This window comes from Clinocottus analis, unplaced genomic scaffold (assembly GCF_023055335.1).
Source record: "Clinocottus analis isolate CAN_PGR_092001 unplaced genomic scaffold, fCliAna1.0.p SCAF_21, whole genome shotgun sequence".
NCBI lineage: Eukaryota > Metazoa > Chordata > Actinopteri > Perciformes > Cottidae > Clinocottus > Clinocottus analis.
Genome location: NW_027175943.1, coordinates 5402910 through 5418029, shown reverse-complemented (window position 1 = coordinate 5418029; position 15120 = coordinate 5402910). Strand labels below are relative to the sequence as shown.

Here is a 15120-nt window from a genome sequence, read left to right as displayed (position 1 = left end):
AAAGAAGCGTTGTGGTCGACCGGGAGAGACAGAAGCCGGTGAGGGAAGAATAGAAGGAACCAGACAGGAATGGAGTACAGTAGCGTCCGGGCGGGCCCTCGGAGAGAAACGCGAGTGGCCTGGAGGTCGGCTGATAGATGATGAGTGATGGTTGCTGTACGGCCACCGAGCCCGTCCGCCGAGAGGCTGTGTTGGAGTGGATTCCATCATCCAGTAAACTGACCCCTTCATAGAGCTTACCCGGCACAGCGCATGCCCTCTGTGCCCTTCTGTAATGGCCTGCAATGTTTGGAAGTGTGTGTGTGTGTGTGTGTGCGTCTGTAAAGCTTTCAAAAGTAGCACATCCACTGTGTACTTATTTGACTGTCCATTCGCTTTTTTTTTTATGTCCGTGTTTGTCTCGAGGCATCTTTATGTGTCTGAGGGTGTTTCGATCTTCGTCCGCGTGCACAATCCGGCCTTTCCTCCGGTGTGTGTGTGTGTGTGTGTGTGTGTGTCTGTGTCTGTGTGTGTGTGTGTGCGCGTCTCGCCCGGCGGCGGCGGCGTCTTTTGGCCCCTCGCGATCCTCGGGAGAGGGCGGTGTCATTTTTCACAGTGACAGGCCGTGGCCCACGCAGGGTGGCCCCAGGTCTCCAGACTAATAGTGTCTGGCCAGAGTCTCTCCGCTCGCCGCTCTCCTCCTCCTCCTCCGTCTTCACTACCAGCGAACCCAATCCCCGCAGCAGCCAAGACAGAGAAATGGCCTTGGCAGGGACTCGGTCTGTTTGAGGCACACTAAGGAGGATCACACTCCCAGTTGGGCAGGGAAAAGGCCGCGGCAGAGAGATAGGCATGCTGAAACAAAATGTAATTGGTTTACTGCTTACAGGGATCAAGTGTTTTCACATTTATTCAGATCAATGAGTTGGTTTAATCAAAGGGCACCGAGTGATTTAAATTTGACTGGAACAATCCTGTTAGGCTCCTCACTTTCATGCGCCGTGTTTAGGCCTCCACACTGTGTTCTGCCGGCTTCAATGCCGCGACAAAAACCACTATTGTTTTGTCTCTGTGTCCTCTTTAGCTCCACTTCAAAGAACCTTGACACCTATTGCTCCCTATGGAGAATTGTTCCTGTACAACAACCCTGAAAGCACTCCGGTAAGACAGCGCACACTCCCGCGAGTGGACAGTGAGTAGCAGCTTACCAAAGAGGAACAGACATTTCTTAGATCTTCAACACTTATCAGTGGCGTTTCAACCACGGGGCCGCACAGCATACTTCCCTCTCGGTGTAAACGTCGTCACCGTAGACACACAGCCGAGTGGAAAATGTGCTCGTTTCAGTTTGCCACCTGAGGTTAATGGAAATGTCACCCGGCCGCTAAAGTTAACGTAGCTGAGTGCGCCGACACGATAACGCTGTCCGACTGGAAGACGGACACCTTCTTTTCATCCGATGCTAATCTCCCGTGTGCTCCGTAGGACCGCGGCGCTAAAGAAGGGCACCGGAGGGGCTTTAAGGACAAGATGAAACCGAAGAAACAGAGGTTTGTACTGCAGCCGTCCCACGCTCCAGCCTCTTAAAGAAAGAGCGGCCACGAAGAAGAAGCAATTCTTCGGCTGCGTTGAAAATAACAAATGTAAGAGGTGATGTGGCGCAATAATGCTACATTTCCTACATGCATGCAGGACTGGTGATGGGGAAAAAAAGCAAATAGATGTGATCAAAACCATATTTGCTAAGTACATATAGTGAGAGTGAGGTTGTAATTTCTTGGCAATCCACATTAAGTTCAATAATGGTTTATTTGGGACAGTGTGTATTACTAAAAACATTTCTGTTAATGCGCCAGAGTTAGCCAAAAGGCTATTTATCATCTGTAGTCGTTGTTCAGTAAGAAAGAGGGACAACGCGTAATTTAAAAAAAACAAAACAAGGCCAGTTCATTTCAATGTCAGCCATGGTCCTACAGAAAGAAGATACCTAAACGGAAGAAATCCAAGGAAACGGTTTCCCCGCCTGCTCCGACGATCCCGGACCCCCACAAAGACGAATACTCAACGGTGGACGAGTGTGCCGGCATCTTGCTGCGAGCCGGTTCGACGACCCAAAATTGTCCCGCGAACCCCGAGGCTCTTGCCGTGGGACCGGCATCCTCCGGCCCTAAAGACGGCTCCTTAGTGATGGTGGAGTGTGACCTCTACTCGGGTCCCGCAGACGCTGTGGGGGTCGCCACCGGCACGGCGCTGCCGGATATTTCTCCCTACGCGTGCTTCTACGGAGCCCCCAAACACCAGGTGCTCAAAGTGGGTTGGCTGGACAAGCTGTCGCCTCAAGGGTAAGTCTCAGTGCCGCGGAAGGTAATTGTGATTGCGCGTCAGACATGAGAAATTGTTCTTAATCTGATGATAACGATCTATAATCGATCTCCTTGAACTCATCACGCAGGTCGCTCTGCGGCTCCCCCTCGCAAATGCGGTGCTATGAATATGTACTTAATGCTCTCACTCAGTTCTACAGACCTTTTCACCCCATCAATCCAAATTTAGGCCTCACGTCGCTTCCAAACTGGCGCGTAAAGTCGCCACCAAAGTCGGCCCCGCCACTGCTTCCGATTTTCTTCGCCAACCTCTTTTAATTTCGGCGCTCTATTGCCGCATCCCCAAATGTGTCTGCCGCCATTTGAGGCTGAGGAATGGTGTTGGATGCAGACGGCCCAAGTAGATCCATGCACCAACGAAGAAGAAAAGGAAGATGAGACGACGTCGGCGCATTGAGATGCAAAATACGTCGGCCGGGCCCTCACTTAGTTTGGCTTTTTCTGGCAGCGCGGCATTTATTTTTCCGGAGTCTCTCCGAGCGACTTGCTTCACCGTCGCTCCGAACCGAAGCTATCAATCATTCGCTTCCTTTTTATATTCTCCCTTCGCCACCCTATTTGCATAGATTTGGCAAACCGCCCATGGCTGTTGAATATTCAAATTGAAAGTGCCCATTTGTTTTGATTATGCTAATTGACAGCTGTTGATACAACTCTTGACATTAATGAATCAATGGCACTCTTGATGAAGTATGAGTACCTGTTCAGAGCACATTTAGTAACCGGCTTACTGTCTCGACGCTTTCGGATCGGCATTGCTTCTTTAAGCGCCAAAGTGGTTTAGTTTGGTCGATTGCGCCGGGCGGATTGAATTCCCACCTCACCTTCTCTTTTTTGTGTGTGCAGAAAGTGTGTTTTTCAAAGGAGGTGGGTGAGATTTGACGGAGAGAGTCTGGCCTACTACAACAACGACAAGGTACAGTAAGCGCGAGGGGAGCGCACGCACACGCCCGCACATTCCTTCGCTCCCGCCGCTCCCTGCCGACACGCCCAGCACCCTCCGCTTGCACGTTTTGCGAAGTGACTCCCTCGAACAGAAATCTCCCCTTCTCGGTCCCTTTCTCCTCCCCCTTCTCATTGTCGTCGTCATCATCATCATCATCATCATCATCATTAGCTCGGCAGAGTAGAGAATGGGGGCAAGGACGGCGCGACATTACGCCACGCATGACAGGCCAGCGTTCTCTGTGCCCGCTCAGCCGTACTGTAAAGTACATTGATGTTGGCATCTGACCAGTTCCCCGAATAAGAACGAAGGAGGGGAAGGGAATACTTCTCTCTTTTTTGCCTCCCTCAGCATTCCTCTCTCCCTGTACCTCTCTTCTTCTCCTTCTGTCTGACAGCTGAGTTTGAAATTTCGCTTAGCATTGCCTGCCTCATCATCAGAGGGAGAGGGGGACGTGGGGAGGGGCGGGAGGGAGGCGAAGGGTTGGGAGTTGGAAAAGCTGAAAGTGGAGAGCAGGCAGACCAAGATGCAGGCAATATGGCAGCTTCACCTCCACCTGTTTAGTTTGAAAACCTTTTGGTATCGCATTTTTAACTTTTTACAAACCATTTTTTAGGTGCAACTGTGAATGAAGAATGCATACAGATATAAATACATATTGAAATAGAATTAATAGTACAAAACGGTACATCTACATCGACAAATGCTTATGCATCTCCATCCACATACCTCTGTGTACATCTACATACACACCTCTATCTACATCCGCATACACACACCTCTATCTACATCCGCATACACACACCTCTATCTACATCCGCATACACACACCTCTATCTACATCCGCATACATACCCGCACAGCATACCCATATTTGTCATCCCACATGTATATACTTTTACACTCAAGAATGCACTTTTACGCACACACGCGTCCTTCAAAACTAACGTGCTGAACGCGCTTTGAATGCTTTCTTTTGCTTTTTGAAATGACCATGCCTTTTTAAAATGTGCGTGTTCCAACGCATCTGCTACAAACCACTTCACCTTACATCACAGGGAACTTTTTTGCAAACCACCTATGTCTGTTGTGTATGCATTGCAGCCTCCATTAGCTTTATTCAGTAATTAATTTGAGTTGCGTTATCCACAAACTGCTCAACGCAAATGCAGAACTACCTCAACAATATACCTAGAATCTATCTATCTATCTATCTATCTATCTATCTATCTATCTGATTAAAGAGTACTTAAAGAAAACACTGACAAAGCACTGTCAACTTTTGATACTTGACTTTTGAATACTTAATGCTACGGATGTGTTTTAGGACCCAGTCCTCAGCCCTGGAGGTAAATGCAGTGCCGACTTTGCAAATCAATCTGCGCTCACACTATCACGCAACTGTGATGCAACAGCGGACTGGAAAAGAACAGTAGACATGATTGCACGATAGATTATTAACGCGATGTGAATTACACACACAAAAAAAAACATTTTTCTGTTGCGCATACATCCTTTTATTACCGTAGCTAAAGCTTTCTCAAACTCTGGTATTATCCCTTTTGGAAAAATGCTTTTAATGCATGAACTCTGTGTTCTCCAGCTATTCTTGAGCGACCACAACCTCACCTGACATTCTGTGCTTTTCCTTCATGTTCCTGCTAATGACCGTTGGATGTATCTCGAACAAACACATTTCTCTGTGTGTGAGAGCGCGACCTTGGCGCCCCTTTCCCAGGGCCGGCTCGTTTCCGCTGCAACATCACAATCAATGATGTGGGACCTGTCTGAAGCCTGCTCGTTAATCACTTACTAATTATAGCCCTCCGTGCTCTCTCCTTCCCCTCGATTTCTCTTTCCGTTGCATTTGTTGCCTTTATTTACCCGAGCGCGCTCTGTCACCGGCAGAGCGGGAATCGGCAGGGAGGCCGACGAGTCAGCACTTTATACACCATGTCACTGTCGGCGGAGGCGCGACAGATTCTGGAAAGATGAAAGTTTGCCTGTGTGTGTGTGTGTGGGGAAACTGTTGTTTCGACTTTTTAAAGTCATCCTGCCAATGTGACTCTCCCCTCTGAGAAAGCAGCGGGCTTCATCATGTTTCGGGTGAGCGGAGGGGTCGAGTACAATCTCTCCGTCATCCTTTGCTTTGTGCGGCCAGCTGAGGCCGAGCGCCGCGCTACGTGCCGCCCGGTGCCACCTCCGCGGAGAGAGCGCGGGGGTGGCAGACGATTGCGAGGGCCGACGACAAAAAAAAGTCTCTCGCCGCCACTTCGTGTCAGAAATTGAAATACGAGTCGGTGGCTTGCTGTCCCCTTGCAGCGCGGAGACATGCATGCATGCATGCATGCATGTATGTGTGCTCTGTTATACCGAGAGCAGACGGCGAGAATTGCTCTACTGCTAGCATCACAAGTCATTTTTCATCCCGTATTGTTATGTTGACGGAGGGGTAGGTACAAAACGCACACAATTGATCTCGGACCGGTCTCTGGATACGAGGGCTGGGAATCACCAGAGGTCCCACTATACGATATTGTCACGATACTTAAGTCCCAATACGATATTATCACGATACTGCAATACATTGAGTATTGCGATATATATATTACCTATTTTTAAAACAGCAAATTGTCCCCACAGGAAAGATTTGTCAACAAAAAATACATTGATTTTATTATACTAGGACCAAAAAGTTTTTGAATTGATTAAATAAAAGATCAATACTTGGCTTCCGTGTATTGATACAATATCGCGATACTGTGCTGTATCGATTTTTTTCCCCCTCCTGGATACTATTCATCCGAGTGCTTCAACTACAAGCAGTTTTGACGACTATTTTCAATGGAAAGTCGCTAAAGCCTTCAAATGTTGCTTAACGTCGCCAGATAGTGTCACGCCTTAACTTGCATATTGATGACACCCTCACGTAGTTAATTATCTCATATGAAGATCAAGGAAACGGAAATAAAGTGGAACTAAAACTGGACCGGCTAACGAGCTGTATCAGTAGCCATTATTATTACTTAACCTCATCTCATGTATTAATCTCATTCTAAGGGTCACAGTGTCCACCAAGCCAATGCCAAGTTAACATGCTGAAGGCTAGCATGTTAGCATTATTAACATTCACGTGCAGTTGAGGAGAAGAATGTCAGTTTTGCTGGTATTTGGCCTTAAACTAAAGTATTAGACAGATTAAAGTAAGACTATATGACTTTAAACACAGCAATAGGAATACAATGCTACCTGCTCCATTCGCTAATGTCAGCTAACTTTACAAAAATCGGTTTATTTTCATCTTAAATTGGTCTAAAACGCGGACATCGTGGTGCAGCCGGCACTAGTCTAAAGATTGCCTCTTAAATTGAATCAAGACTAATGTCAGCATGGTTTTATCGCATTGTCCGGTCTTCACTAACCGAACACTAGCACAAAAAATGCCTCGACGCTAAACCATTCCCATGCTTGTTCTCTTTCTCGAACTTTCCACACCCCCGAAAAAAAAAACCTCTTTTGTAGTCTAAAATCCTCTGGAATCTGCCAGCCTCAGACAGAGCTAATCGCATTTAATCACAGTCGCAGCTTGAAGGTCTCTGGCCGCGGTGATGTCATCATCGGGGTAGCGGAGGTGGCGTGGGAGAGTAGCGCGATGCTCGGTCTCACTTCTCCCCCTCCGCAGCGTTGTCTCCAATCCGTCTCATCAATCACCCCTTTCGCCGGATTTCGTCAACACCGGGATTGACTTGGGAGCACGCTTTGGGCCTGAGATGTAGTCTTCAGGGTCCTGATACGGTGTCACGTGTGTGTGTGTGTGTGTCTGTGTGCGTGTGTGTGTTTATGAAAACAGTCCAAAGCCTGGCTTCAGGATGGTGAGGAGAGGAAGTGTGGAGGATGGCTGGTGGGGATGAAGGGATGAGAGGATGGGGGGGAGGGAGGTGGAGGCTGAAAAGGAGGCCAAAGGGGAGATGAGGTTTTAGGATCGGGGATCAGTCTTTGGATGCATCTGTCTGTCTCTCTGCCTGTCTGTCTGACACTGCAAAGCTCTCGCTTTCCAAGCCTGAGAGCTCCTCTGCTCGCCCCCCTCCTGTGTTTTTCCCAAAATGCCTGTGCAGACGCTAACAGACGGTAACACCTCAAGTGTTTATTTTTTCCCCTCTCCATTTTATTCAGTGACAAAAGCATGCAACATATTCAGGGGCAATATGGTATGTCTTTTTCCATGGTGTCAAACATTTGCATGCGTTTAATTCCCAATGCGCGTGTTCACATTTTTAGCTCCACGTGTTCTCATTCACACCGAGACATTTAAGAATAGATATCATTTGAACTCGCACCAGATTTACCGCCTTCAATTTAAGGTGCTCTCTAGGAAAGCAGCACACAAAAGTGGTCAAATGTTCCGTTAACACCGTACTCATCATTATTGTTATATTTCTACAGGATTAAATGACCGTGTAAGAGGGGAAGAGGTCACTTGTATCAGCCCGACCCCTCGGCTACACAGCTTTACGGTGTCTTTCAGCTGTTTTTTTTTAGGTTTCTGGTCCGCAACTCCACCGCTCTCATCACTTGTGTTTGTTTATAAGCTTCTGCAAGCTGCGAAAAAAGAAGAAGGGCAAAAAAAAAGCTCCAAATATCCACTGCTGCCTGCCCAGCGCTGACACATTTAGCAAACAGCCAACATAGTGCTGCATTTTACCTGCTGAAGAGCCAGATATTCTCCCCGGGAGCTGTTGAGGCTCTGAACTGAGCTCAAAGGAGAGTCATAACCCGATTATATGAATGTTGTGTTTACAGCACTGCCCCACGAGGCCGGGAAGAAAAAAAAAAAATGAAACGGTGCAGGATCAAGCGTAACCCCGGACTACCAGAAGTCTCGGGGCCCAATCCCAAATCTCCACACTCGCAAACTCGGGAGGCACTTCGCCCGCGACGTCTGCGAAGGGTTAGCGGCTGTCCCGCTGTCAAGTCGTCAAGTGCTCCAGGGCTCTCTCGCAGACATTTTTAAGCCCTTTATGCTCACTTTCTGTAAGTCCGCCTTTCTGCAGACTTTGCCTGAGGGAATTACCCACAATTCCTAGCGTCGTGACATTAAACACCGGCGCACCGGGGGAAGCCCGCGGGCGTTCAAGGAAACCCAACGTAAACAAAGAGGGAGGCGCGTGTGTTCAGCCTGGCATATTCAAACCAACACTGAAACGGTCACATTAAGGATTTACGAGGGTCCATTAAGGAAGTGAACGCGACCGTCGGAAAATCTCAGCGGGTTTATTCGTCAAACATTCCCTTCATCAAACAAAAACAAGGGAATTGATTATTTCACAATTGCCTCTCGTCCCGTGAAGGCGAGAGCCGGGAAGACGTTCGAGTGAGGCACTTAAAAAGGCATCAACTAAAACCTGTCAATTGTAAATCACATGTGTTTTGGTGTCATCAAGGTGAAGCGATTCGTCGCTGCGAAGCGGGTCCCATTTGGGATTCGTACCATCGCAGCCCCTCGCTCTCGTGAAGTCAGTGAGGCCTTACGGTCTTCGGGGGGGACGTCGGGATTGTGCCTTTTTAAGTTTTTGACCTCGTGGAATGAGGCATAAATGAGACGGTACCAAGCTGGCCTTGCATTGACCCACACCCTCAATATTTAATTATTAGAGCTACATTTCCTGGTCTCGGATATGTTAAAATAAATCCTTTTGACACGACAGCGTTTCTCATTTTAATGGTCGGCATTCGGAGACCTGAACGTCCTGCATACAGGCTGTCTTCATGAAGACTTGTTGGCCTCAAGACAGCTCTTTAAAATCCTTCAGGCGCCCCACGAGGGGAAACACTAGAGGAAGAGAGGCGTTTTCTCTGCGGTGCAGTTCTCCGTTCCAGCCAGTGGGTGTCCTCGTGCCTCCATTAAAAATGCAGCGCTTTGGACCCCGCCAGCGTTTTTTACACTGCCGGCTGGTGGTAAAACTCTTTCCTCCCTCTTTACCCTCCTCCCTGCTTTATCCCCGCTCTGCCTCCATTATTGTAGGCTTTAGCTCAATTGCTCTGCCTTAATTGTTTCCTGAAGTTTACCAGGTTGCCTTTTTTTGCAAAGAAAGGCGACACGGGTCGCTCCTCGCGGGGGTACCCACCGAAAAAAAAAGACGGGGAAGTGACACGGCCCCGCCAAAAAAAAAATTAAAAAAAATGATATGGCTCGATAATTGCAGGGAGGCTGGACTGAGAGAGGACGTGGGAGTGAGGGAGTAGATGGTGGGAGGGAGGTCAAAGTGAGAGGAAATGAGAGTGGAGGAGATCTTTGGCAGAAGCAGGCCAGTCAGGTGTGTCTGTTATTGGAGAAGCAGAGATAGTTAGGCCTCATTGCGTCCTTGGCGGTGCGTCGTGTTGAGATTAGTCTATGAACATAACGTGTGTGAGTGTGTGTGTGTGTGTGTGTGTGTGTGCGTGGGTGGGCGGGCGGGCGAAATGCAACGCGTTGCATCTTGAATCCACCTTTCCTAACACTGGCCGCCTCCTCTCATCATTCATCTGTCGACTCCCGCTGTCGAGAGTATTTACAGATGCACAACTCCGCAATTAAACAACTCCTCCATGACCCCAAAAGTAGAATTAAAACAATTAATTACCGTTAACCCAAACTGGGGTGTAATTAGCAGCTACCAAGCTAATCCATACGCACACATAAAGAGACACACACACACACACACACATCTTTTCTGTCTCCTTTCCTCACCTTCCTCTAACTTGGATCTAAATTTAGAGGGAGGAACGAGGGTAGATATTGGTGTGAAACTCCTCGGGAGAGAGAACGGCACACGGCTGGCAGTCGGTAATTAGGTTGAGCCACTTCTTGCCATTGTTAACATCCTGTTTTAATATGAGAAGGACCCCTCGCTGACCCTCTTAGGCGTCTTCATTTCCAAAACCGTGTCCTTCTTTCCTCCCTCTCCTCCTCTGGCCGCATCTCTTTCTCTTCCTGCTTATGGAGTTTGCCTCTTCTTCAGTTTTCTGGAGTATCTCTCCATGCGCCTTTTCATTTTCTTCCTCTCCGTCCTCTTCTTGGCCTTTCACGTGAACCTAATTTCTCTATTTCTTTTTTTTTTTTTTTCTCTCCTTCAAATTTCACACTCCATCCATCTCCCCGCCCCCTCTCACTAACTGACTGTGCCAGCTGCTATATTTTTAGCGGTATGGTCTTTAAAAATAGGCTTTTGTGGCCGGCTAAGGTCACTAGCTTGATTAAGAATGGCGAGAGAGAGTCAGAAGTTCACTTCCTTCATCTCTTCCCTTCGCTCCGTGTCTTTTTTTTTTCGCGGCCGCACAGTCGAACAAACACGCAGTTGTGCCGCGTGGCCATCGCCATCAAGTTATTACATTGTGCACGGGGCGGGCGGAGAATGAAAAATTCAGGTCAAGCCCGTTGAAGAGCGACTGTTTTCTCTCTCTTTTTTTTCATTCTTTGCAATGATAATGACATTATCGGCATGAATAATGCAATGTCTGCGACGACCCTTTTTTATTATAACCCCCGTGATTTTCACGCCGCCACAGAAGCAGAATTGACACACACACACACACACACACACACACACACACACACACACACACACACACACACACACACACACTGACTGTATTGCAAGAACATTACAGTCTGTTCTTAGCTACTTTTAAGGGCATTCCTCTGTTGCGCTCGCCGCATCACAGTTTGAATACCGACTCGACGGCGGTGCCGTTCTATTGACGTTGGATTTATTTCATTTCTTTCCACATTTCTGTCTCTTTTTTTTTTCTTTTTCGGATTGACAATGACCCAGTACTTTAATTGCCATTGTCGAGGGAGGTTGCAAAGAGGGTCATGAAGCCTCCAGTGCAACATCCTCCTTATTTAGATACCTCCACTGGAGCCGCTGGGGGGAAAACATGGGCGTAATGAAACAACAACACACACACACACACACACACACACACACACACACACACACACACACACACACAGCCTTATCTCGCTTTCACCAACAACCGCTTCCTGTGCTTTACCCAAATCCCCACTACAGCATGCCTGTCTCTTTTTTTAAATATTTGAGAAGTTTGTTTTTCAGCTTGAGGATTTGTCTTATGATGTCTCCTAACACCCTATTGACAGTGTTCTGTGTGTTATTCTTGTGTTTTTGGGCTCTTTTTTTTTTTTTTAATGCAATGCAATCCACTTTTCTTTTTCTTTTTTGCAATTTCACACTCCCCTCTTCCAAATCCCACATATTTTTCGTCTATAATTTGAGTTATCTGTGTTGATGTCTGAAAGATCACATCAATGCAAATGAGTTGCGGCTTTCTTAACAGTATGCATCTCGCATGGACTCGTATACGATGATAGTTTGTACTCCTGCAGCAGCGCCCTGATTGAAATGCTTCTTGACCAAGATCTCCGGGCCATTTATCAAAGTTATTGCTTGAAAGGGAACAGGGAAGCTATTTCTGCAATTACATTTGACGCTGTAGTGACGGTTAATGGCTCTGGCTTGACGGGGAGGCCTGTCAGTGCCGTTTCCAAATGAATGCCATCGTGGCTGACTGTAACAGAACTCAGAATTAAACATCTATTGACGCAAACAATGCGCCTGAACGCGCTAATTGTGGGTCTACAGATGCAGATAATAGGAATAGGCAACAATTCAATAACATTATCAGCATGCATGAGGTTGCTCGCTTGTCGGCTTGAGTTTGTATACCTATTTACCTTTTTTTTTTCAATCTGTGCACTTATCTGTGTCTCTCTTCAGGAGATGTACTCCAAAGGTATGATCCTGGCCAGCGCCGTCAGACAGGTGCGAGGACTCGGTGACAACAAGTTCGAGGTCGTCACCGCCCTCCGGACCTTCTTATTCCGAGCCGAAAGAGAAGGTAAGTCAAGGATCCTTCTTCTTTTCATCCCTCTCTCCGTCCCAGTCTTGCGAGCGTGAGATCTCAGGTTCCCCCCCCCGGAGCAAAATGGCTTCACATTTGGCCCAAACGTGCACTTGGACTCACGTATGAACCTGATTAGAGATCGGAGGTCAGAGGTCAGTCACTGTGACCTCACACCCGTCCCATTCTCGGGATATTTCCGTAACGCCTCGAGAAAATGTTCTCAAGTTTGGCTCAACTGTCCACTTTGACTCGAGGTTAAAGTGATTTCAATTTGAGGGTCAAAGGTCACTGTGACTTCACTAAAACACATTTTAGGCCATAACGTAAGACTTCATGTGCTATATTTGACGATTCCAGACATATTTGTCATTAAAAAAAAAGACAAATTATTTGTTTTTGACAGACATGGATGCAAACGGCAACTTGACCTGTTGGCTATTTCTAGTTTCGCCTATCATCTCCTCCCTCATTCACTCCTGCTGGTCTGTATTTGTCGCTCTGACCGTCTTACTCCTTGTCTAGCTTTGTTCTTCTCTCTTGTCCTCTATCTCTCTTTCTCTCTGTCCTTCCCTCCCTTTTTATTTGTCTCTCATTCTCGCCTCCCCCTCTCTTAATGTGGTCATGACACTGATCTTGTCATATCTCACTCTGAAAGAAGGCAAAATGCCGAGGAGGGGTTGGGCTACCTAGCTTAGCTTAGCATAAACATTGGACGTAGACTGAAATGGCTGTTTTTCAGAACGGTTTCTCTTCAACGCTCTCTGAACATTTAGCTGTTTAAATGTTTAAGGAGATCGCGGTGGCAGTAATGACTTCATGTCCCTGTCTGGACCGACTGTACCCTATTAAAATAATCTAAAGGGACAGACTGTATGAAAAATTAACAAATTCTCAAATCTCCAAGGAACCGTCCCTTTTAATAGTCCTGTTCCTCCTTCCTCTCTTCATCCCTCTGCTCGATCAAAACGGACTAAGAGTAGTCTTTCAGCTGGAAGCTTTATCTGCGTCGGTCTTAATGAAAGAGGCGGGGAGGAGGGTGGGGGGGTGTAAGACGCGCTTTCCGCTCCGAACCTCGCGCTTCGTGTCGGCCTATCAGGTCCGCCCGGGTCAAACCGCTCATTCACTAAGCGACGGCTCGTCTCAGGGGTCACATGTCGGCCGCCCTCAGATTCACCCGGATGACTCGGATCGAAGCAAGTGACTCTTCCGTGGTTATGAACCTTCGACTCGTGATGTGGTCCACCGTGAATATCCGAGCGCGAGAGATCTTTGAGATCATTGAGAACTTATTGACGGACTAACTAATGTCTGCCGTGTCGTGTGACAGATTTACTTATCAATATTTGACATATTACTCATTGATATTGAGCGTCTGCTGCTGTTGACGTGGATAAGTTCAACTTGCCTGAGACTCATTTCGACATATTCACGATGGTAAAGCTGTTTGAGTAGATTGTAATGAAAGCATTTGCCCTGAATCAGGTCTGACGCATCAGTCAGGTGATGTTTTTTTGTCTCGTGTCTATACTACAGAACATTTTTGAAGATGTAATAATAGTTTTTGAAGTCTGGCCCTAAACTATGCCTCTAAAATAAAACGTTGCACAGCTGTCTGAAATGCACCAGAATGAGGAATTTATGTTGTGGAGTTGATATTTGAATGTGCAACAGCGACAATCTTGACCCGGTGTTTAACCCTTAAGGGACTGAGGTCATTTTCTCGATTTTACATAATTTCTTAAATTCACCTTTTTAAACCCACTTGCATATAAGATACATACTCATGTGTTACATTAAAAATTGCAGAACAATCTCAACTCTCTATATATTGAGGCGCTATTGTCCTAAGGCACAAGTCTAAAGAGATAATATGGCCCTAAAGCTAGAAATTCTTCATATCTCTTGTGAAAACATAACTTTACTGATGTGAACTGTTTTGGTGCTTGACATTGGTTTACCGAATGTCTTAGGCTTACAAAAGCAGTGGAATATATGAATAAAATTGTAGATGCATGTAAATGTCTAAATAAGGGACACCATATAATCTGAACAGTTTATAGGAAACACAATGCATCTGCAAAACATGCATGATCATGTGCAGCTTATCAGCCGCTTTCTTTTAAAGCTGGCTGAGACAAACATTTACATCGAATCTCCCCTTCATACAATTTTGTATCGCCTTTCGGTTTATAAAAATAGCAATACATTCGACAAGTTGCCCTTTTCACCTGAGTTTTCTTTCATCTATTTTCACCACACTGAGCACCGGCGACTCTTCCTTCTCACCCTGTCGATTCAGTTCAGCGTCATATCGATATCTGCCAGCCTTTTTTTTTGGTTCGTTTATGAGTTGCGGGTCCACAGCGCCGTCATTCATCACACTTGTCAGCTGGCTGATCGTCGTACGTCACACTCGGGCCGTCCTGACAAGCGCGCGGACGGGAGGAGGCTGTCTTATTGGGAGGTGGCCTCTGACCGCCTGGGATCGGTGGGAGGCTTCTCGCAGAGGTGGCTGCTGCCGTCAGAAGAAAGGGCTGGGAGGAGGGAGGGAGGGAGGGAGAGGGAGGAAGGGAAGGAGAGAGAGAGAGAGAGAGGGAGGATAAAACTTGGCCTCATCCCCTCATGCATCTTTAAACAGGCCCATTCGCCTTGTGGCGGAGAGTCATCAATCTTTGGGGAAACACATGAGAAAGAGGGAGACACAAGGAGACAGAGGGAAAGAGACGGAGTAAGTTAGTGAAGTGGAGGTATGGAGCTGCTGGGCTGATGCAGTAGGGGTGAGAGGAGGGGGGAGGAGGGAGGAGGGAGGAGAGGGGGATGGTGGAGTGATGCTAAGAGGAGTGTGTGCGAGAGTGTAAAGGCATCCAGGATGGAAAGTAGCAGATGAGGATGGGGGGGAAAAAACAA

The 15120-nt window shown here is 47.2% G+C and overlaps 1 protein-coding gene across 1 annotated transcript in view; it reads left to right on the top strand.

Annotated features, from left to right (window-relative positions):
- Positions 1–15120, top strand: part of arap2 (ArfGAP with RhoGAP domain, ankyrin repeat and PH domain 2) — a 104041-nt gene that overhangs the window by 7259 nt on the left and 81662 nt on the right. The window contains exons 5-9 of the mRNA XM_068588239.1: positions 1064–1140; positions 1465–1529; positions 1956–2321; positions 3210–3279; positions 12087–12207. Coding sequence (XP_068444340.1) covers positions 1064–1140; positions 1465–1529; positions 1956–2321; positions 3210–3279; positions 12087–12207 — 699 coding nt within the window. The remainder of the gene's footprint in view (positions 1–1063; positions 1141–1464; positions 1530–1955; positions 2322–3209; positions 3280–12086; positions 12208–15120) is intronic.